This window comes from Lissotriton helveticus, chromosome 8, assembly GCF_964261635.1.
Source record: "Lissotriton helveticus chromosome 8, aLisHel1.1, whole genome shotgun sequence".
Classification (NCBI taxonomy): domain Eukaryota; kingdom Metazoa; phylum Chordata; class Amphibia; order Caudata; family Salamandridae; genus Lissotriton; species Lissotriton helveticus.
In genome coordinates, this window is record NC_136069.1 from 949245360 (window position 1) to 949270753 (window position 25394).

The window sequence follows — 25394 nt, forward strand, 5'->3', positions numbered from 1 at the left end:
CTCCAATCGATCAGTGAGGTGCCTGTTTCGCTTCAGGAATCACAGCAGGATATCTTCTACTTAACTGCTGCCGTGCGTGGTCCGATCCAGCATGCCTTTGGTCGGATTATTAACGGATAGTCACGTCACAGAGCGTCCATTGTTAAATTCATTATGAATTGCTGGATGTTTTTTTGGTAGGAGAGATGTCTGTCTGTGGTTATATAGATCCCCAGGTACGTGAACCCCGTCTGCTTAACCAGGAGAGCCTCTGGGAGAGGGGGCCATATTACCTCAGGTCGTGCGCTATACAGAACCGACTTATGCCAATTAATCGTATACCCCGAGAAGGTGCCATATTTGCCCAGGAGCCTGAATAGCATGGGGATCGTCCTTTCCGGTTGAGTAACATACAATAGGATATCGTCTGCTTGTAGCGAAATCTTTTCTTCCTCTAGGTTATTATGCGCGATTTGAAACCCCCGTTTCTCCTTTGTCTGTCTGATCTCACAGGCCGCAATTTCAATGGTGAGGGCGAATAGTAGGGGGGACAGAGGACAACCCTGTCTAGTTCCCCTTCTGATTGGGAAGTCCTCAGACAATAGCCCATTCTCCTATACTTGAGCGCGTGGGTCCGCATATAAAAGTCCCACCCAGTGTCTGAATTTGGGGCCGATACCGAATTTGACCAGGACCGACTCTAGAAAGGGCCAGTGGACAGCGCCAAATGCTTTTTCGGCATCTAAAGAGAGAAACATATGTGGGCCCTCCCGGTCCTGTACCGCCATAAGCCAGTTGTCAGTCCATCGTAGGTTCTGTCGGGTTGCCCGATCCGGCAGGAAACCCATTTGATCTTGGTGCACCAGGCCCAAAATTACTTGGCGTAATAGGAGGGCCAGTATCGTCGCCAGGAGTTTAACCTCTATGTTGAGGAGGGAGATTGGATGATAGGAAGCACACTCCTCAGGAGGTTTCCCCATTTTATGGATGGGGATAATTGTGGCCAGTTTGAATTCCCGTGGAAAGGCGCCCTCTGGGGCAGCATCCCTGAACAGAGCTAACAGGTGGAACGCCAGGAGGTCTGCCCCTTTCTTATAAAATTCCGCTGGGAGTCCATTCGGGCCCGGGGACTTCCCAGGGCGCAATTTAGAAATTGCCTCCTTAAGTTCGGTCATCGATATGTCAGCTTCTAAATCTGCTATATCCTCTGCCTCCAGGTTCAGAGTCTGAACAGTGGCTAGATATGCTTGTATTTCCTCCGGGGTAGCTAGTTCTCTGGCCGCATAGAAATCCCCAAAGTAGGAGGCAAAAGCTTGCACTATCTAGCTGTGCATCTACCCTATGCATCAGTCCCTGGGAGTCCACTATACGTTCAATCCAGCGGGCATCAAGTTCCTTGCGGCTAAGCCAAGCAAGAAGTTTGCCAGATTTATCCCCGACACCATACAGCCTACGGAGGGTCGCCTGCACCTGCGTCCTAGCCTCCTCTGTTACGTGGGCTCTATAGCGTTGTTGGGTGTCAGTCAGGAACCGAAGTTCCTGTGAGTCACGCCCTGTCAAATACCGTTGTTCCAATGTCAGGATTTGGGTTTCCACAGAAGCTAGATCCTTTGCGCTTTCCGCTTCTCCCAGGCTATTCGATTTTGTGCCCTATCCCGGAGTACCGTCTTATATGCTTCCCACACGATCACTCCTGATTGCACTGAACCTAGATTTTCCGCGAAATACACTTTTGTGTCGGCCCGCAGACCCTTTAAAATCTTGGTGTTCTGAAGGTCTCAAGCCGTCGACCTCCAGTTACCATTGTTTGCCCTGGTCCTCCCTCCCATCCTAGCCTTCAGTGGGGAATGGTCAGAGATGCCGCGTGCCATATATTCCACCTCGCAGTCATTGCCCAGTGCCCGCCATGGGAGAAAGACATAGCCCAGCGGGAATGCGTCTTTTGTGCGCCAGAGTAGTATGAGTAACTTCGAGTGTCTGGGTGTAAATACCTATATAAACAAAATGAGGAGTATCACCAATCGACCTGAAGAGGTCCTATTGGGAAAAAGGGGAAAGGGGAAAGTCCAAAAGAAAGTTGTTCTTTTGATAGAAGACCCCTCACTCACCAACCTGGTTGGTGACATGCTTCATCATCGGGGTCCCACCCGGATGGCCAAATGCCATCCGGGTGTGCTGCGACACCTGATTACAGTGGAGCGGGTAATTTGAGTGAGTGCAGTGTGAAAAAGTGAGTTAAAAACTGCCCAAGTATAACTTTAAAAAAAAACTTTCTTCCGAAGCTACTTGACAGTATTAAAAACAGCATTGTGATACTTCCGTTGGTTAGGTTTACCGATAGTATCTATGTGAATGGTCCGAATGCCATCCGGGTGTGCTGCGACACCTGATTACAGTGGAGCGGGTAATTTGAGTGAGTGCAGTGTGAAAAAGTGAGTTAAAAACTGCCCAAGTATAACTTCTATGTGAATGGTCTACATGTTTCAACCTGTAATGGGAAGTGCCAGGTTTTCATCAGGACCCGGTGGTAGGAGATCTGGGCGGTACACTCGCTAAGGTGTCCCCAACCCTAGGCCCCAGTGTCCTAACTGTGTACTTACAGTTAGTTGTCCTTGATTCAAAATTTTAGACAAGGAAAAAAGCGAACCTGTGGAGAAAAAAATGACATCACAAACATACATATTACGTGCCTGTAACGTGGTCTCTCCGTGGTGTGGTTCATGCTCTCCCCTTCATGCTTGAGATTACGCGCTAAATAATGCATACTCAAGTAGATGATGACTGTGGTGCTAGCGTGAGCTGGCCTGGTATTCTAAGTATGCATAATTACATTCCTGTAATTTAACTGATTTACAGGAGTCTAGAAGCCAAAATGTGGGTTCTATTCAATTGGATGATTAGCCGTGACATCTGCAGTGTCTCTTATACTCACACGCTATCAATAGTATGTGCGCTGGTGAGTATACATTTATGCACAACACTTATACACATAGTTGGGGAAAGTGTTTCACACATGCTCTACTACTTGTCCGTGAGCGCGATATTTAATGCATGCAATCTTACTGATCAGACGTTGTTTTAGAAAGGCATTGTCAGTACAACGGGAGGCGTGCGGGGGGGAAGGGATAGGGGGCGGAGGAAGGAGGTACGCCGGAGAAAGGAAATAGGCTTACTCAAATTTCGAGTGTATTCCGGCTCATGGGAGTCAGTGCCAGATAGCAGATCTTAAGGCTTGATCTGCATAAAGGTATAAAGGAAAATGGAGAAAAAGAACAGGCGAACGTCAAGGTATGCGCTCGTAATGGTGGCAATGATAGCATGCTGCCGTGGGAGTACCGTCAAGCTGGCGTGCAGTTACCCGCTACGGGGTTCCTGCCGGATACTCACTGTGCCGGTCGATCCGCTGGGCTGCTCTGCCTATACTCTGTCCACTGCTCCCCGTCGCTAGACCCAGAGGGGAGCACCGGTGTTTAAAGCGGCCTCTTCCGGGTGGGGCGGGGCCCCACTGTCACATGATACCATGACGTGGCGGTACTATGGAAACCAATGCCCGCAGTGAGGGGTTGGAGCGGGAAATGCTTCGAGGTAAACCGCATCAGTATGGGAGGGTTACGATATCATGACGTGGTGGTACTATGGAAACAAAGGCCCGCAAAGAGGGGGAAATGCTGCATCAGTATAGAAGGATTACAATAAAAATAGTTAATTCACTATGAATTAAATTAAAAACGGCGCGGGGAGGGGGGGACAGGGGACGGGGGCTGAAAAAGAGCCCCATCCGCCGCCCCCGTTATTATGTTGATAGGCACGGTCGGCCGCCCGGCTCTGCTAGTGCCACGGCAGGGCCCAGATCCCCGTTGCGGTCCTGAATACCCCCGGGGGAGGGCTCGCTCTTCCGAGGCTGATCTTGGCCTCTCTGTATGCTTCGGGCCTCACCCCGTCAGGTCTGTCTCATGCAGGGACGGGAGGAGAGCTTGTCCCTCCGACATCCGCCTCCTCGAGCCCCGGCTACAGAAACTGCCACGTCCGATGTTACGGGTGCCCCCGCCTCCAGGCGGTCCTTACCTCCATTGCGGTGCCACTACCAGTTGGCAGGCTTTTGGGACAGACAGGCCCAGTCACCCGCACGTCTCCGCAGTCACGGCCGCGGCTACAGACCTCTGTAGCATTCCAGGACCCCTCCGGTGGGGGAAGGGGGCTCGCCCGCCAGCAGGAGCTCTTCTCCGCCGCACCTGGCCACAGAGACCCCACTATGTTCAGGACGTCCCAGGCAGAGATGGGAGGACAGCTCACCCCTCCGTCGTCCGTCTTCCAGGGCCCCCGATCTCTCAAAGCGCCGCAGCTCCGACCCGTCTCCTCCCCGGTACCATCGTGGGTCCTTGATCTCAGAGGCAGGTCGAGTCAGCGTCTCCGTCCACTGTGATCGTTTCAGGCAGTCAGCATCACATCAGTCCGCTCCGGAGGTAAGCTGGGTCATACCGGTGCAGTTATATGTTGTCTGCAGGTCGCCTGAATGTACGACAGATCTAGCATTCAGCCAGAGCTCGGCGAAAGCACGACTTACTCGGCCATGCTGCTGGCCATGCCCTCTATTTCATATTTTTAAGATATTGAAACTTTAGTGGGTGGAACGTGAAGAATGAAAGGTATAATTTAGATAGCCTTAGTTAGTTAGAGAGAGAGATTCTGGGATGCTGTTGTTGCAGCGGTTGATGCTGCTAGGAGAGATGCTGATGAAGAGCCGCATGCCGAACTTTCTATCCTAATTTAATTGGGTTAGATAAGAAGATCGCGGAAGAATTTCACAGAGGAAGAGAGCATCAGAGAGGGCTGCGAAGCATTCATCGGTATTCTAGAGAGCTCATCTACCCTGTCCTGAAGTCTTTGCGCCTGATCTATCTCGGAGTACCCTTACCAACCCTATGGCCAGGGGGTTGGTCTTCACACCATTCTTGGTAATTATATTTTCACGCTATTTGCAGATGTTCTTTTCTCATTGTCCTATCCCTTTCTGTACATTGATCATTGAATGAGTCCAAAGTATATGTTTGATGATTAATTAATTGAATTTTCTCTCCTAAGAATGATGGTGACTGCACTGTGTATTTGAGATGGTTCACATGCGTTTTAAATTTAGAAAAAGATTTTAAACTTTCCTGAGTCTGTGGTTGTTTACATTGAATAAAGAACAGTTAGTTTATGTTATTTTTCACCATCAACTAATTCAACTAATGGTCCATCGACCAGAGGAACGAACTACTTGATCAGCGAAAGCGTTAGTTTGAGATGAACAGAGGTATCAAAGAACTAATCCTGAAATTATAGAAAATACATATATAAAATTTGACTCCAGCGGTTTACTCAATGGTGTGTGTTTATGGTCCCAGGTGAGTATATTTTAGTGGAGTATCTGCTGTTGGTACGCCGCTGGGTCACTGCCATCAATGTTACAATGAAGAAGTCATAGGAGCTGTGAAAAATCCAAGTATCATACAAAGAACAGGTTGAGCAAATGAGCCATGCTCATTCAGCAGCACAAGTGTAATGAGTGTAGTATGTAGCTGGTGCTGCATTTTCGAACCCACTGTAGCAAATACACCATTGAAGCATGGTGTGGTAGCACACTATCATTTACACACAACACCTTTTCCATTGAAATGGCCACTAAATTTGTACAGACACAGTTTTATGGATAAATCTGTGCAGCACGCAAATGATAATCATGTGTACATTACAAAGTAAACTGTATTGATTTGTTAGGATCCTATTAAAAGTGTGTTCCCGTCACACTTCAGAATTAAAATGTGGCTCATTTATGCTTTACTTGCAGCTGATAAATTTTAAAATATTTTGATAGTTAATTTACAGGAATTTAAATTATATTGTGTTAGAAAAAAAGGCCACTTTTCAGTCCTACCTTTCACAATCCCTGTACCCCAGCAAGATTGTAACATAGTTCATGTTACAAAATCCTCTCACTTTACTGTCAGAGAAAGAAAAGCAAACACCAATTTCCCTTTTAAATGAATAAGAAGCAATTTGTCAGAATAACACAGCCTGACATTTTACCAATTTTTTAACACACTGCAAATTTAACAAGATATAAACAAACTTTAAAGGCTTCCTTAATGCTCATTCACTTTCTGAACTCTAGGTTGGTTGTACTGGGGGTGCAGCAGTACCCCTTGGAACCCTGCTTCCAGCGCCTAAACCCGCAGCTGAAATTTAGCAAAACGTTGCTGTTTTTACTGGCAGCTGGATGTGATGTTCATCATTTGATTTAATATAACAGAACTTGGAACACTGTTTTTATCTGCCTGAAAATAATAAAGTATGTTTTATATCTAAAAAATCATGGAGAAACCATATTTTCGTACATAAATCAATCACCCATATTTCCCAGGGAACGTAGGGTGCCATATATTGTTAAGGATCTCATATCTAGAGAACCACACTTCATTTAGGTTTCCTGGACGCCTATCTTTCTATGTAATAATTAAAATATCGTTGGTTTGGTGCTTATTTAAAAGAATGTCCCCATGTATTTACATGATTATGTACAATAAGAAATAAAAAGCTGCAATGCGAGCGGACCACTGAGTGGGCCTTATGATGCAGGATCACAGTTGAATTCCTCTGTTCTTTTTTCACCATCTGTACATAAATCCAAATTACAAATGAACAGTTAGGCCCACTCCTTAACAGATCAAGCCATAACCTTTTTTTTTTTTTATCAAGCCATAACCTTGAAGTGATTCCCTTACCGCAATTCCAAATGACCTTAGAGGGCAATTACCAAACAGTCCAGTCCGAAATCATCCCCTTGTACAATTAGTTAATTCTCATAAAACTCAGAAAAACAACTTCTGAGTCTCCAGGTAACTGCCATTAGAATGTTATTGGTTTGTGTTGGCTCAAACACGGAATCAAGTACATTTTCAGAAGTTCCATTGTGTCACTATAAAGATAATGATGTAACTTTAGGAGAAATTTACTATGGGGCATATTTATCATGGTTTTGCATCGAACTTACATTGCGCAAGGGGGACGCAAAACATAGAATGGCAATTACCAAGCTACGCAAGGCCACCTTGCGTGGCTCTACATGGTTTGGAAATATGGAGCAAAGCAAGCTCTGCCCCAGGGAGACAGTCAATGGGCAGAGTGTGGGTGTTCCCAGGTATTTACCCATGGATTTAGGCTCACTCCCAGAATTACCATTAGTGGTAGACCTGGGAATGCGTCATAATCCTATGCTTTCCGAGGAGAGGCAAATTACATTATCTACCCGTGCCTAACAAAATGAATGTGTCTGGCTGAAATGCAACTGGTGATCTTGCTAAGCACTCTGATACCTTCAGGTCACATTTGCAAAAAGACTTATTTTAAAAGCAGGAAGGATTTTTTTGGGGAAAATTGAAAACAGTTTGAGTGAGCGCCATTCTCGAAGGATCAAAAGATACACCTGAAAAGTGAATCACTAGAATCAAAGCTTAAAAAGACTGATTACAAGCAGAAGAGAAGATTTTATTTTTCTTGAATAGGGAGGTGCGCACTCTGAGTCATTGCCACACACGAGACTGCAGATCTTGAAAAGAATCCTCAGAAAAAGATTTAATTCATAAAGATTGGAAAAAGTCTAAGCAGGTACTCTGATACTTCAAGTGAGAGTTTGATGTGTGAAATGAGAGCATGAGTCGCACACTAATTAAAGTCAAAGTGTTTGTGATCATGCCTATGTAACCTGATTGCCAATGGTTACAGACCGACATCCAAACAGTCCAGCTCACGCTTATACCTACTTCCGTCACCACACCAGGTAAAGGGCAGAGTGCTCATTCTCCACTGTTGGTTTTGAGGTCACTTAGCAGAGATCTTGTATCATACTCACCAATTCGAGTACTCATTACAAAGACAACACTTTAATGAGTCTTACTAACCTCCATACTTTGAGTCAGTTTGACCTATGATTTTATTCAAGGTTGCTGGAGCAAGGTAGGAACAGTCAGTGGCTGTATTCTGCTCCCACGTAAGTATTCACAGGCCCTGACATCTCCCAAAGAGAGCCACCATGAAGGTTTTTTTTTCTTGATAGAGTGTCTTACTGTGTCAAGAAAGTGTGTTTTCTATCCTGGGTCGGATGCATACAGTGTTTGCTTAAATACCCCTCACACACCAAAAGGACCCTTGGCTCATCATAGGGGTCTTCCCGTCCCGCTGCGGGATGGGGCATGCTATGCCCTGTGACTACGCGGGAGCACTGATCTTACAGTACTATGTGTTGTGTAGGGGTAGTGAGAGGAATACCATTGGGTATCGTATAAAGTGCATGATATTTCTGCATTTTTCACTTCTGTATATAGCACACAATCACATTTGATAGCAACATAGTGAGTACAGAAGGGATCTTTTTCAGTTCTGATGCTTCGATACATGTTGACTTACTAGGAGTATCCGCACATTGTACACAGGACATCTCCAAACCACCATTTTAACAGGTCCAGCCTCGATGACCTATTAAAGTTTCTTAAGTCCAGGAGGCCTGGTCCTTTTTAAATTCACTTTTTACATTCACTCCAGACCCTTTCTCTCACTATCCCTACACAACAAATAGTACTGTAAAATCAGTGCTCCCACGTAGTCGCAGGTCGTAGCACGCCGCGTCCCGCAGCGGGACGGAAAGACCCCTATGATGAAGCATGACACCAAGGGCCCTTTTGCTGTGTGAGGAGTATTTAAGCAAACATTGTGTGCATCTGACCCAGGATAGAAAACACACTTTCTTGACACAGTAAGACAATCTATCAAGAAAACCCCCTCTTCAAGGCAGATCTTTCTGTTTTGATTACAGATTCTTAGAGGAGGACGTATCCACCTCCAGTGTTCACGCAGGACACTACATCTTCAATCCCTAATTCTGTTTTTTATATCTCCCAAAGAGAGACAGCCATACCCTTAAAATGCCCACGATTCATCTTCCAGATCAGCAGTCAGTCTTTTTAAGGCCATGCAAAATTGATTACTATGGGCACTATTTTTATACGCTCCACCATCTCAAACATCATTTTTAGAGGCTGACAGGTGCCTCAGTTGTCTTCAACATTAATGATTTTTCTTCAAGATAAGGACAACAGATACCTTAGTTGACATTCTGCATTCAGGATTTTGCTTCAAGATAAGAACCTTTAAGCACACATTACAGGAGACACCTTACCTCATGATGCAAGGCTACTTCTCCAAGAGTCTTATTTCTTGGACTGATAGAGCTTTTAAGCTTTCAGAAGGGTCTTATGAATGTTTATGTGGTTGGAGTATTAAGTAGTAATTTCCCACAGTAAATTAAACCCGGATCTCATTGCCTTAAAAGCTGCATTCAACTTCGTTTGCAATGCTCTTCTTTTGGAAACCTTAAGGGGATTGGGTATGGATTCTGATGCCAATTTATAAGAGTTATAGCATATTATGACTCAGGCAGGGTTCATTACAGTCAAGATGGTGATCTCAGCGACCCTTTTCCCAACTATAATGTGTGCAGTATGGTGGTGCTTGTATCAACCTTATATAAATTATTAATAAATGATCTGAAATTAGTTAAGGCAAATGGGCAAAATCAGTGGGCAGTAAATTCGTGTACTCCTATTCACTGATGACATAGCATGGACAGACAATACTGAAATGCTCTGGGCAATCCACTTATTACTTTTTGTACAGAGAAAAAATGGTGGTTAACCACACCAAGGAATGGTTGATTAGGAAGTTCGTCACACTCAGAACCCACCTCTATTCACCTTAAATTGAGTTAAACTCTTTGACTGCTTAGGTTAGTGAGCACCATGTCATCCATCAATGAGTTCTTGCTTAGTAAAAATTAGGACCACATTATTGTATATCAGCAAATCTATCATCCACTTCAAAAAGATGTCAGGTGATCAAGTCGTGCTTCAGACACTGGAGGTTTGCCTGTCTTTTGTGCTCTTGGACGGAAACGCGCTTCAGCACACCAGCGCAGGAGGTATCTAGGCCGCGCGGTATTGGGAGGCAGGCGCGAGGCAGTACAGCTTTGTTGTGAGTAGCGTCCTGGCCCAGAGATTCTTCGGATTGTTGAGCTACTCTCTGCATGTCTGGGAGGACCTGGCTGTGGCTGCTAGTGGAGAGCTTGGACGGAGGCTGCGCTCTGTGATATCCGGCGGGACTGCAGCTGTTGTCAATAGGAGAATGCCTCCCAAACAGTGAGGCAGGCGAAGGAGAAGGAGGCTGCGTGACGGAACTCAACCCAGCCACAGGGGATACAACAGGAACTTTCACCTGTAAACTCTGAAAAAAACGCAGGTATCCCCAGCCCGTATTGCTAAAAAACAGCAAGACAATATGGGGGCAGGGTAGCAGAGGAACCTCCTGGAAAATGGACAGGTTAGGGGAAAGAAAATAAATATACCAAAGGCTATAAAAGAAGATGGGGCTGTTTCTGATGGGGGGAAAACAATTGCCACTCTAGCTCCACCCCAACTAGCCATTACAGACTTTTTTTATCTAGGGATGGTCTGGGGGGGTCAGAGTCACATCATTTCTCCAGATGAAGCAGGCGTTAAGACTGCCAAGATAAACCCTAGTGATAGTATGGGGGGCAAGTCTTTGGATAGCAAGGTGGACCAGGGGGATCAGGAGGAAAATGAAACACCACATTGCCAGGTGTCGGAGGATGTTATTGTACCAACTATGACGCCAATAGCAATAATGGGTGAGCAGGTGATTTCAGCAAGCACAAAATGTGATACATGGCACATTGCTGGACATTCAACTATATGCTGATGGTGCACCCGGGAGGACAACCCTCAATATTGATTTAGATGGGTTACCACCAGTCGATATTATATCGGATGGAACAGACACATTTTTCTTTCTTGCAGAGGATTCACATTCAGGAGCCTCTGACTCTAATTTAGGACAAAGTGAATCAGACCATAGCATCATTACTTCAGGCTCTAGCACACTGGAAGCTCAGAAAACTGCCATTAAGCATCCAAAATTTTGCAGGACTTCTAAAGGTTCTAAAGGCCACAAGGAGTCTTGAAAGAAAAAGGGAAGCAGTATCTCTGGTTCCGGGTTGAAGTGGGACTATTCACATACAAGGATCATCGGTCTCTTGGAGTGAACACCTGTCCAGGCAGGCAATTCTAAAACTGAACATCAAGGCAAGACAGCAAGCAATATAAATGCGGCTGTAAGCCTGATCTTGAATTCTATTAGGGAACATCAGGCAGAGACCAGGGCTAATGGAAAGAAGGCAAGACAGGCCACAAAGAAATTGTAAGGGGCAGTACGCAAAGCTGGGCGAACCTGTGCTGAAATCATTGAAAGAGTGGATACGATGGAAGAGAGAACAGCAGTTGTGGAAAAGGATTTGGATGCTGTAAGAGAGCAAACAAAAACACAGGAAGCGCAACTGACTGACGTGATGTGGAAATTGGCTGATTTGGAAAATTGCCAGAGAAGGAATAATCTCCGAATCCTCGGGATTAAAGAAGGCCTAGAAGTGGATGACATTCACTGTTTCATGCTCGACCTTCTTAAAGAGTCCTTCCCAGAGATTACAGGATGGGATTGGGAATGGGAAATTCAGAGGGTTCAAATGTTTCCTTTTGCCCGTCATAAGATGCCTAGTCAAGATTCAGGTCAGCCAAGGGTTATTGTGGTCTTTTTTGGTAATTTTTCGCTTAGGCAGGCTATTTTAGAGAAAGCTTGACCGGATGCTAGAAGGTAGTATAAGGTGGCCTCGTTTTTTGTCCGCCCAGATTTCTGCCATATAACTTTGGAACGCAGATGGCGATTACGGCAATTAATTTAACCGTATCAAAATGCTGGCTTCGAGGCGTTTTTGCTGGCCCTGGCTAGGCTAAAAACTATAGCAAAAGGGTCTGTGAAATTCGTTACCTCCGAAATACAGGCCAGAGAGCACCTGGAACAAGCTCAGGAGTAGAAGAGAAAAGCATAACGCTTTTTTTGTTAAATAGGCTGGGATGAAAACATTACTGGAAAAATCTTCATCTGTCATGCTGATGTAATACTATACAAGTTAATTTATGTCAGGCTTATTTGTGGTGTTTTTTGGTTTTTATCCCCTCTTGGCCATCTGAGATCTGATAAAGTGGCGATATGTCTTTCTGGGTCTTTTCTTTCTTTTACTTTTCTGATCATAGGCTTTAGTATCGGCAATCTGGATGGAATTGTGGTTTAATTGAGTGTGCTGGGGGGTCTGGGGTGGAGGTGTTAATGTGCTACGTGCTTTCACTATCACACAGACCTGGCAGGTCTGGTTGCTTGCAAGGGTAGGGGGAGGGAAGAGTGAGGGGGCACTAGTGGGGCGGGTGGAGGGGCTTGGGTTGTGGTGTTATGTGGTGAAAAATTTGAAAGCAAAATGCAGCTAAAGAATGTTTTGTTGGTATTATTGGACTTGCGGGAAGCATTAAAAATTGAAAACAATGTTTGTATAAGAGTTGGACATAGAGTTTCTATAGATACTATAGGAGGTATGTCAATATGAGGAAAGGAACTGCGGCTGGGAAAATTGACACAATGCATCATGACTAAGTTGCTCATTGCCACTATAAATATTTGTGGTCTCAATGACGGGGCTAAAAGAAGAAGGATCCAAGAGGATCTTAACGTTTTACAAGCAGAATTTCCCTGTCTGCAGGAGACTCACATAGCCTGAAATGATCATAATTTACTTGATACGTTAGGTGTTAAGTTAGTTGCCTACACAACTCAGGACGCAGGGACCAAGGGGGTGGTCATTATGATGAAAGGTAGAGCTATTATGTGCGAGAGAAAGGCAGTGGATAAATATGGTAGATGGATAATTTTGGAACTTAGAGGGGGGACAGGTATATTCACTTTATGCTCAGTATAAGCTCCGGTTTTAGATGACCCTGGGGTATTGAACTTTTTAGCAACTGAGCTACCCTCTTGGCCTGCACCATACTTATTATGTGGGGATTTAAACATTAACGTATCCAGAGGAGCCTCGGAGAGGGATGATGTGGCTAGTAAGAGACATAAACCTCAATCGTCTAGAGCAATGAAAAATCTGCTAAGGGATGTTGGCTTGCTGGATGTGTGGCCCAGCCTGATGGGCAAGGAGCCAGGATACACTTATTATTCTGCCCCTCATTGTAAATTTGCCAGGCTTGATTATTTTTTAACATCGCCATCCCTTCTTAAGGAAGCTCGGGTAGAGTCATTTCCTAGAGTAATATCGGATCATAACCCCATAGTTTTTGAACTTTCTCTGGATGGTTTAAGAAGGGAAAATAAAAGATGGACCTTTGAAAGACTACTTCTCTCCGACCAGGAGTATGTTAATCATATGAAGGGGTGGATTACGTTTTTTTTTTTGCTATAATAAGGATACTGCCTCCCCAGGTATGATCTGGGATAGTTTTAAGGCGTCAGTGAGAGGCGAGACCTTGCGATTTAGACTGTTTATACAAAACAAAGCGCAGGACGAATTAAAATATACTATCAAGAATTAGCCCTTCTTGAGACCGAATGAATCAGTGCGGTAAACAACGGTGGTGATATTTCTTCAACTACGGATTTAATTATGGTTACCAAAGCAGCTTTAAAAGATTTCAATGCTGAAAAAATGGCAGGCAAATATCTTGCTAAGAGGCAACAATATTATGAGCATAGTGAGAACTTTGGACGATTATTAGGAGTAAGAGCAAGTAACAGGCAGTGGCAGGATATATAAGGCAGGTAAAGAATATGCAGGAAGAAGTAGTGTCTGATGCAGCGGATATTAGGGAAGCTTTTAGGGAGTATTATGAGGAATTATACACAGCCTCGGCTGAAGGACATGCCAAACCATCTGAATTTGCTAAAATGTGAGGGTTTCCCAGGAGAAGCCTCTCTTATTGGGGGCTGATATCTCTCAGGAGGAGTTTTGTATGGCCCTTCAAGCTCTCCCCTCAGGTAAAGCCACAGGTACTGATTGTATGCCACTAGAATTCTATAAAACTTTTTTTAACGAGATCGGTCAGGAAATTTTGGGATTATTTAAGGAGGTTAGAAATGGGGCTGCACCATCGGATTCATGGGGCACCGCTAACATTATTATCTTTTTAAAGAAACCCAAGGATCCTATTGACTTGGGCTCCTATAGGCCAATTACACTTTTAAATAGTGACACCAAGTTATATTCAAAGATATTTGCCTCTTGCCTCAATAAGGTAATGCAGCAGTAAGTAACAGTCTGGCAACATGGGTTTATTCAAGGGAGTGGAACGGCTGATCATGTCAGACGCGTAATCTCACTATTTGATGCTTCAGAGGTCCTTATGAAACCTATGGGGGTAGCTTTTTTAGATGCTGAGAAGGCTTTCGATAGGGTGTCATGGAGCTATTTGTGGAGGTGTTTGGAAACTAATGGCCTAGGAGATGGGTTTATTAGAACTATGCAGGTTTTGAATACCAAACCTACAGCCCTGTTGCAAATTATGGGAGGAGAGTCTGGGGTATTCTCAATGGGCAGGGTAACCAGACAGGGATGTCTTTCCTCTCTCCTGTTATTTGTGCTATATATAGGCCTTTTTCTCAGAAGTCTGGAGGCCTCCCCGGATATTCCTCCATTAACGCTACAAGGGTGGGACATACAGTTATTGGCTACGCGATGATGTTGCGATCATTACCTCTGACCCTGACAGAGCGATGAAAGCCGTTGAAGATGTGGCTGGAAACTTTGGTGTGCATTCGGGCTTTTTACTGAATAGAACAAAAACGCAGATCTTAATAAATAGATTTACCAGTGCTTCTGAGTGCAGGATTGTGGAGGAAGCTACATATCTAGGTATGTGTATCAGGGCAAAGGTGGAAGATATTGTTGATGTAAAACTTACTACTATAATGGGTAAAACTAAGAATGATATGCGGCGATGGGATAATCTAAAATTGTCTATAATTGGTAGATGTAACTTGATTAAAATGATGATTCTGCCTAAATTACTATATATTTTTCACACGATTCCACTTGAAATATACAATGATTGGTTTAGGCAAATTGAGAGGGTGGTTGCTAGAGTTATGTAATTTTATAAGCGGACTCGAAGTTCCAACGCATTTCTATCACTCCTAAGGGACAGAGGAGGTCTGGGCTTCCTAACTTTAAATGATACTATTTAGCCGCAGCTCAACGATATTGTTGGCCCCTTTTTGACAGTAGGACAAGGGAAGTAAGCGATCCTAGCTTTGTTCCGTCAATCTTTGAGATTTTGAGTGGCCCTCGGGCTAACGGCTGCCATCTAAAAATCCTTGAACCAAACTACTTAAAAAAACACGATTTAAGACTCTAATAGCTGCGTTTCGGAACTGGGCAGGGATTCGGAAAAAACTTGGGCTTGGTAGATTTAGTAGATACACCCCTTTATTTGGCAATCATCAGTTCACTAAAGTTCTGCAAGATGAGTGCCTGGCAAGATGGGAGAATGGTGGCTTTTATCAGATACGGGATCTTTTGATGGGGGACCATATTGCGTCTTTGAGGTAGCCAGGGCTAGGTTCAATATTGGTCATCGTGATTCTTTTTAAATATTTACAAATAAGGTACTTCCTTCTCATAAAGGCCGGGGGTGTAGTGGCTTTTGCATCAATGCCTCTGATAGAGGCATTAATTAGCGCATCTGGCTCTTCAATTTCACAACTGTACAGTTGTTTGATGGGAGGAGTCACTGACGATATAGAAAAGCATGAGCTGAAATGGCAAGACAAACTAGGTGTCGCTGACTCTGTTTTTGTGAAATCAATGGAGATGGGTAATTCTGTATTATGCTCCACCAATTTACGGGCACAACATTTTAAAACTCTGCTTGATTTGTATATTACGCTCGCCAAAATTGTTAAGTGGGGAGGAGTGGAAGGGACTATGTTTTAGGTGTAAGACATATGTTGCAGATGCAGTTCATATCTTCTCTACATACCCTAGCTTAGAACCAATAGGTCGAGAAATATCTGGCTTTCTGCGGCATATATTGAAGGAAGCTGTTTCACTTTCACCCCAGCTCATGCTATTAGGGGTAACCGAATAAGATGGGAGACCTGGTGAAGAGCTTATATTTATAGCAATGTCAGTATTAAGATTATGTGTTGCGTTAGCCTGGTTAGATTCCTCTACCCGACCCTTCAGCAGTGGAAAGACCTCTTATTACACATATTTAATTTAGAAAAAGCACTCTATCACCTGAGAGGTAGAAAAAGGGAGAATTAAAGGGAAGAAGATTTGGGGTCCCATATTTGCTTGGGTTAATGCACTTCCCCAGGATGATTAAGTCTGAACATCGTGATAATAATGCTACCGGATGATGTATTATAGGCTGTATTTGTGGCCTGGCTTACTATCTTTCTTCTTATCATAATTTTTTTTCATTTGCATTGTACTGTATTTTTTATGATATTGCTCTCTGTCTCTGCGTTGGTTTATACCATATGGCGCTTTGGAGATTGCGGCTGCTTGCTGCTATGGCTGTATGAATTTCATTAGTTTTATTTATGGAAATATTGACGCCATGAAATGAATTTATGTGTATACAGACTTATGCTACTTTGGCTTTTTCATCCTCTGTTTATGAATTATATAAAAATAAAATATAATTTTAAAAAAGCAAAGACCACACTCTAATGAGTCTTACTAACCCCCATACTTTGAGTCAGTTCGACTTGTGATTTTATTCAAGGCTGCTGCAGCAAGGTAAGGACTGTCAGTGGTTGCATTCTGCTCCCACGTAAGTATTCACAGGCCTTGACATCACCCAAAGTGAGACAGCCATACCCTTAAAACGCCCACAATTCATCTTTCAGAGAAGCAGTCTTTTTCCGGCCATGCAAAATTGATCACGAAGGGCACTATTTTTATGCGCTCCACCATACAGATTTTTAGGACCTGACAGGTGCCTTCAACATTAATGATTTTTTTTCAAGATAAGGACCACAGGTACCTTAGTTGACTTTCGGCATTTAGGATTTTGCTTCAAGATAACTTTAAGCACACATTACAAGAGACACCTTACCTCATGGTGCATGGCCACTCCTTAGATAGGCTTATTTCTTGGGCTGTTAGAGCTTTTAAGCTTTCAGAAGGGTCTTATTTAAGAGAATGTTTATGTGTTTTGAGTATTAAGCAGTAATTTCCCACAGTAAATGAAACCTGGATCTCATTGCCTTAAATGCTTATTTCTACTTCGTTGGCAATGCTCTTTCTTTGGGAAACTTGAGGGGATTGGGTATGGATTCTGATGCCAATTTATAAAAGTTATTGTATATTATGACTCAGGCAAGGTTCATTACAGTCAAGATGGTGATCTCAGCGACCATTTTCCTAACTATAATATGTACCAACCTTATCTAAATTATTAATAAATGATCTGAAATTAGTTAAGACAAATGGATAATATCAGTGGGCAGTAAATTCATGTACTCCTATTCACGGATGATATAGCGTGGACAGACAATACCGAAACGATTCGGACAATCCATGTATTACTTTTTGTGCAGAGAAAAAATGGTTGTTAACAACACCAAGGAGTGGTTGATTAGGAAGAACGGCACACTCAGAAGAACCCACCTCTATTCACCTTAAATTGAGTTAAACTCTTTGACTGCTTAGGTTAGTGAGCACCATGTCATCCATCAATGAGTTCTTACTTAGTAAAAATGAGGACCACATTATTGTCTATCAGCAAATCTATCATCCACTTCAAAAAGATGTCCGGTGATCAAGTCGTGCTTCAGACACTGGAGGTTTGTAACTGTACCACAAAGGCTGCGAGGGAAGCACTTTTTGCTAAGACGTATGACTTTGTATCACGATAAGGTGGAGTCAGAAATTGTAGTTGCTGTCATCATCCTTTTGTGTTAAAACAGATCTGCGGATAAGGGCAATTAGTAATCTTGCCGGCTTTAACCCTAAATTACTGTGGTTAAAATCGTGAGGTAATCCAGGCGGTGACACACATAGGGCCATTCTAAAGATGTGCAGTGCTCAGCTTGGGCAAATCAATTAAGGCACACTGGTTGAGATAAGTGAAAGAGATTACATCTTTAATAAATCTATCCCGTATTTGGCAGCCAAAGTCACGGGTGCAACAGAGGTTGCACTGAAAACCTATAGTGGGCAATAGATCGATGCCTGCTAGTTATTTTTAGGCCACGAGCCTAAAATGTCATGAATCGTAATGCAGTTCGATTCCGCTTCACTGTGACCACACCTGCATTTGGGGTTTAGACTGTGTGTACTCCACGTGGCTTCTTTTATCGAAAACGGAGTAAAGGGATCCGATAAATAGTGTGCTATGCCGTTCTTGTGAAAGACACCTAGGTACTGTGGGGCATATTACCAAGCAATAGCGATAATTATCGCTATTGCTTGGTTAGAGACAAAATTTTACCGCTGAGCTGCGGCGATTTTTATCGCAGATAAACCTTGGTATTACCAAGGTTTATCGCAAATGCGATAAAAAACGGCCGCAATGCATGAATATCGCTGAAAAGGCAGCGATATTCATGCATTACCGAGCTAATGCTCTTAGCCATGTTATCCACCTCCCATTGGATAACATGGCTAAGAACTGCTCAGGGCAGGTGTTAGCTTTTGGAAATATTCGCGCTTAGCGCGAATATCTCCAAAAGTTGGTAATAGGAGATAGCGATGTTAGCGACTGTTTCCAGTCGCTAACATCTTGGCACGCCCACTTTGCATGTCATTAGTGATAAATATCACTGACATGCAAAGTGGGGCCCAAGATGGTCGCTATCTCCTACTAGCTGTCGCTAACTGGTGTTAGCGACAGCTAGGTAATAGGGAGATAATTTTATCTCCGCTTTCTTGGCTTTTAAAGCCAAAAAAGCGGAGATAAACCCCCTTGATAATATGCCCCAGTGTTTCTATTTCGGTTTTTTGTCAGGTGTATTACTATATGAGTGACTTGTTTGATCCAAGTCCTGAAACGTCTAGAAATAAAAAATGCTAAGCCTGGTCTACTGGTCCCACGAAGGACAGAAAACATGACATTAGGTATCAAACTATGACTAGAAAGACCGGTTAGTCTAATTCAAGCCGAGCACTGGCTGCTCTTACATGATAGCCAATGGCGGCATCTGCTAATGGGATGGATTTCCTGTCCAATCTTTAATATGCACTTTTCTTGCGATGACACTTAATCACTGTGTATGCAAAAGTGATCTATAAATAATTTGGATTTTTAACTTTTATAAAGCTTTATTGTATGTTTCTGTGATATGAAATTTTCCATGTAATAGTTTTTTTTTTACTCTGAGATTGAATTTTGCAACTAGTTATGTGATATGTTCTGGAAAATGTTGAAATAAACCTAAAAGAAATGAACTTAAATAATGTAGCTACTGTGTTTGATTTAGTTACAGACTCATAGAGAACCATGCAGTAAATCATTGTAATCGGACATTTAAAAGACAAAACAAACTCACCAAATGAAAATTGCTATCAATGCCTGACAGGCGATCCCTGTAAGGATCAACTTTATTTTCCACAAGCATCAGACCAATGACGAGTCATGTTTGCTTTCTTTAATGTTCGCTCCTTGACCTTCCTCTACCACTTCAGCAGCAAACGGGAGAGACTTAGGGTAGGACAAGAAGGCAAATCTGTATCGCCACTGAAGTTCAGAGGAAGCGTTATTTCCTTCTTCCTACCACTGGCTTTTTGGTGAATTGACATGCATGGTGGACACATACAAGTGTTGTAGACAAATGATTGTGAACGTTGGTAAGCTGAGTTCTCCAAGCATAGGCTGAAGTATCGAAAATGGAACGGCAAGGTGCGGTAGGTAGTCTGGGGCAAAGTGAAGACAAAACGAGGCCGATCCTTCGCCTCGTGATGCCTTATATGTCCCCCACCAACCGGGTACCGCCGATGAAATTACTGCCCACCCTCTTCCTGATGAAACAGACAAAAGACTACCCACTTTGGCTCCTGCCTGTGGAGCGACTGAGGGCGCCCCACTGCTATTTGCAGGGGGCACTGGGTCAACAGGACATAGTTTATTGGTCATTTAGGGTTGGTGGAAGCCAGGCATGTGGCTTTTTATAGAATGAGTATGCATAACATTTAAAACCTATGTAAAAATATATATATATTTTATTTATCTATTTATGTGAGTTTTACACATCTGCAAAATCAATAACAGCAATATGTTGTGGTAAAGAATATATAAATAACATTGTCACATAACACTGTATTAGAGTGTTTCTTATAATAATGAGTAATTATAGTGGTGTAGCATCCTCCCCACCTTGGGTACTCCCTAATGACTATGCCACACGTGGAGCTTAGAATAACACGTCTTTATCCGTCTGTGTGTAACTGCGAACTCAACATTCTAAACCTGCATTCACTTCACTCCGCTCTAACACTTACATCACAGTTTTACTGAGTCCATAAGGAACCAAAATGGTTTCATCATTGCTAACTCACATGACACTAAAAGTGGGAAAGCATGTTCCCCCAGCTTTCTTTCACTGTCATGGTTGAATTTAGACAGACTTAGTATTAGGATGATGTTCCTTTCTGAGTCTACTGGGCAGTTTAATATGAATGTGTTCTTGCTTTCATGAAGTCAATGTGTGTGGTTGCTGTTCGGAGTGCTGGGGGATAACTTTCCTCATTCTTAATGAAGTGCCTTAGAAAGCCTGGAAGATAATTTTCAGTTTTTTGGGATTTCAAGAGTGATGACTACTTTGTTTCTTGAATTTCTTCCTTTACCCAGGGCATTTAATTTTGGTGCAAGATATGTCTGTTAGTTATGGTTTTGGACTTTGTTGGTGAGGACAACGTTGTTGCCAGACGCATAAAAATTATAAAAGACAACACAAGTTCCATATAGACATGGAATGTGTGCAACATTTTATCACTTTTCAACTTGAGACAACCAATAAAAACTTTTGAAAATGTCATCATTATTATTAAAAAAAAGGGATGGTGTCTGTCTGTGAAGTGCTTCCCCTCTGTTACTGGAGTCTACGGTCGCGGTGGAGGGACTTTGAGGCAGGACAAGAGGTGGAGTGTCAAGTACTTTAGCGCCCACTTTAGCCCCAATACAACTCTTCCTCTGAGCTGCTTCATGATCGATCACCAACATGGTCTTCCAGCGGGGACTGCAATACAAAAGCGGGGACTGCAATACAAACTAGGGGCTGCCAATATGTAGAGCGATGCCTTGCAAAAAAAAAAAATGGAGACAAGGGGACGCCATCTGTTTTGTTCCACCTTCGTGACGTGAACTTACATATTAACTGGAAAATTGCCATCACTCACATTGCCTGATACTACAAACACTAAAGGTCTGCCATGTGAGGCTGATGAAAAGATTGCATGAAACTACCAGCAAAAGGCAATTCTTGAAGGAAACTGATCCCTTTCCCACTTCATTCATCGTGTGCTGTAGTATGCTCCAAATGGTGGCGGGCACTTCAAATAGGCAATTTATTTTTCCGTTAGATATATTATTGTTATATCGTTATTAATTACCTGTGGATAGGCACCTGTATTCTCACAGCGAATCCAGAACAAGTTCTAATTTCCAAGCTCACACATTGACATGAATGTGTAACTAGGGGAAGGTTCTTACTGTGTGACAGAATCCCGCAATCTCTAACCCTGCCTGATGCTGTTTGGAGCCATTTAAAGAACGGACTCACTGTTCTTATGGCTATCAAGGAGCAGCAAATATGATCCATTACAGTCACAGAAAATGTATTGATGGGGTTGAAAAAAGAAAACTCCGCTGGAAACTTTGAGCTTTATTACAGGGTTATGGGACCTACATACCAAATAGATTATATTATCGTAGAATGTTGAACCTATGTTTAATGATGATGAGCTATGGAGGATATTTTCAAAGCTGTAAATAAGAAACTTTTGTGCCACTGTACTGAGCGAACAGCACTTTTTTCTGTGGTTCTAGTGACTCAAGCTGATGTCACTAGGTTGCCACAATGCTTGTCATGTCATATAGTGCTGATCACAACATTATGCACCTTGTATGTCAAAGGTACATGTTCACCAAGAAGGGCATCTTGGTGCTGAGCAATAGAAGCTTATTATTACCCAACTAAATGTTACTCATTTTATTAACCCTGGAAGGAGGAAAAGCTGAATGGACCCAAAGAGATTTTACCCTGTGACCATGAGCTCAAACATAGGTCCCTCCAACATATGCATTAGTGCAGTGAGCAACAAGAACTGTCAAGACCGGTTACAGTGTTAACCAGGTTAGCAGCCAGTCTGTAAATATTTTTGAATGGATCCAAGAAAAAATAAGAAGAAACTATATTTGGTCTGAAAAATGCATCCATTATCTACTTACATTTATAAAACTGACATTCAGATCCTTTGCTGTGTATCCTCTTTGGAGGTTGCGACGTGCATAAACATCATAGTCACGTACTATTCTAGTGATAATGTCTGAAGTTGAGATGCCTTCAGTCCTCTTCGTGGGTACGAACATTCCTAAAAATGAGAAGAAAATGAAGCTCATCTGAAAAGGCAGTAGACTGATTTAAAAAACAAAACATTGTAATGCTTCCTAAAGTGTGATGACAACCTGGGTGTAGTATGAAAACTGACAAGATTAGGTGTATGCAGTCTTCTTGCTCAGGCCACACAAGTTGGCTGCACCCTCCACTCTGTTCCAGGTTTCTTAGGTTCACTTATGAAACGGTGAGCTCTGTGATTGCCACAGTCAAGTATTTTGCACTTCCCCTTCATCCAGAAATTATTTTAGTCAGAATCGAGATTTTAGATTTCAAATTGATTGTACCATTTAGGATACTTATTTCTTTAGGTCCCAGATGGTTGTACTCGAATTTAGACTGGATGATCTTGGAAGATTGCCCAAATAGAAACCTTCTAGGTGTCATTAGAGTATTTGGAGTTACATCAATCCCTTGTTCTTTTGGTAAAAGGAAGAGAAAGGAACTTATTTATAAGAGGGAAGTAAAGGGACTCCCGCCGAAAACAACCAATGCCCCTCCTACCTATCCTTTAGTCCCATTGGTTTATTTAGAGGTGTGGGAAACACTTGGGGGCATATCATCAAGGGCCGTATCTCCGTTTTTTGGGCTTTAAAAGACAGAAAAGCGGAGATAATATTTTCGCCCTATCACCAAGAGGGTGCTAACATGCATGATCGCCTCCCTTTGCATCTCTAATGAGATGCAAAGTGGGCGTTCCTTCCCCAAAAAACTGGAGAAATGTCGCTAAGCGACATTTCTCCAATTATCAATGGGCCTGCTAACAAGCATTGCGATAAGAAAAGTAGCGCTAACCGTGGTTATCGCTACATTCCTTACGCCTGCTTTTAGCTTGACATAGCCATGATATCCAATAGAAGGTGGATATCATGGTTAAGTATGCCCTTCCCTATCAGCAACGTAGCGCCAAACAATGTACGATTATCGCTGGAATCCAGTGATAATTGCACATTTGGCAGATAACTTGGTTGTTTTTATCGCTTTGGAGCTAAGCGACGCTGATAGCGCGCTATCTCCGCGATAAAAACAAGCGATAGCCGGCGATAATTATCCTAGCGCTAAGTGCGCTTAGCGATAATTATCGTCGGTTGTTGCTGATATGCCCCTTGGTTTTTGCTGAAGGAGTCTCAGCTGACTCCTACGATGGAAACACCATCATGGCGGCAAATTGACACAGAAATGCCATCTCCGGTGTGGCAGAAGGACCTCATTCTTTAAGCCATGGCTGGCGATTTTGTTTTTTACTGTACAAGTTCAGCATGCATGATGGATGCACTTTTGGCAAAAAATCTTTAGCAATGTGGTGGGGATATCTAAATATGGTGGTTAGGTGGCCAAAGTATCAGGGACCCAACTCTCCCATGGTGACCAACACAGCCCAGTTGAGAAGCCATAACTGTTAACCTTCTTGAAGGAGTTCCATCAAGAAACTCAACAATGCATAAAAGAAATCTGTTGGCTCCCAAAACTCCTTCTCCAAATGGGTCCTGATTGAATACCTGAGACAACAGCAAGATTCTAACAGCAAAAGGAACCAGATCTTTTAATGAAAGCCCTATAGGCAGACTCACATAAGAGGGCAGCAATAGTAACCTACAGAACTCATTGTTCTCTCTATATTTGAATTGGACTGGGATGACCCTGGGATACAGAGTATGACTTTAACTGACTCGAAGATAAAGAAGCAGAATTTAGCCTTTAATTATTTCTTGGTGAGGCAAAAGTTGAATCTTTTCAGTTTTTGATCAGAGGCATCAGTGATAATTTGTAGCCTGGACAGAAGGGTGTTGTGAGAAACTGTGGCAAACGTTTAAGAGGATTAGCATTCAGAGTATATCACTGTCAGCTTTGGTGAGCATGTTGTCTCAGAATTGATGACAAGGCTTAGTAAGGAATCCTATTTGAAAAGTCGGAAAATATTGGCCTCAAAATTTCACTGCAGCTGTAACCATATAGATTTCCCGTCTTGAGCAAAGGGGCAGGCAATGCATATATTCCTTGCTCATGATTTTTTGATTAAGTCACATATCATTAGTATTCCTCGCACTGCAAAGGCTGCAGGCTCTTACCATGCTTTCATGCTGACCGTTAAAGGCAATGAAGAGCAGCAGATACATCACACAACAGTGTAGAGGCCCACTTTTAAGTGGGAGGTCATAGGAGTATTGTTAAAATCGGGTTACTCTCTGAATTCGGCCTCAAAAGACAGGGTACATTCAGTCTGGCATGTGACAGGCAAGGCTCTTGACCCACAGAACCTTCATCAATGTAGAGAGGTCAATGCATCACAGGCAGCAGAGAGGTTTAGTGAGAACAACACTACTTTATATACGACCCTAGCAGTCATGTAAGTGTTTGACTTGTAGCGGAAAGACTTGAAGTTGGGTAATGGACTTTTTCTTTTCTAGTAGTTTTGGACTTGGGGAGAAGTTGCTCAAATCTAGCAGATCATGTGTGTCTTCATTAGTTTTGGTGTTACCAGGGCCTGACTTAAAGAGCTGCAGAATGCACCCTTTGTAAATATAATGATGACTGAGCAAATATAGGGTTCAAAGTAGAATGTATCAGCTGTGATCAGTGAGGTGCTACTTGGCTTATGGGCATTTGTGGACGTCACTGTTGTGGTTAACCCTTTGGGCGCGGCTGGAATTCCCCGGCCGTGCGGGCGAATTCCACTCGTGCGCAAATCGGACGGCCCCCGGCCATCCGACGAATGCAAGGGGTTAAAGTCACTGTGCAATAAAGGATTGTTAGGGAACTCGTGATAGGTAGTTACATAGTTAGAATGAACACACAAGGTACATTCAATTTGACTTTTGATTCACAGAAAGATGAACATTTGAAAGTTGTTTCCTAAA

At 43.1% G+C, this 25394-nt stretch overlaps 1 protein-coding gene across 3 annotated transcripts in view; it reads right to left on the minus strand.

The window, feature by feature from the left end:
* Positions 1-25394, minus strand: part of PCYT1B (phosphate cytidylyltransferase 1B, choline) — a 715710-nt gene that overhangs the window by 231858 nt on the left and 458458 nt on the right. For all 3 annotated transcript variants that reach the window (XM_078657804.1, XM_078657803.1, XM_078657801.1), the window contains one exon: positions 22371-22513. In XM_078657804.1, coding sequence (XP_078513930.1) covers positions 22371-22513 — 143 coding nt within the window. The remainder of the gene's footprint in view (positions 1-22370; positions 22514-25394) is intronic.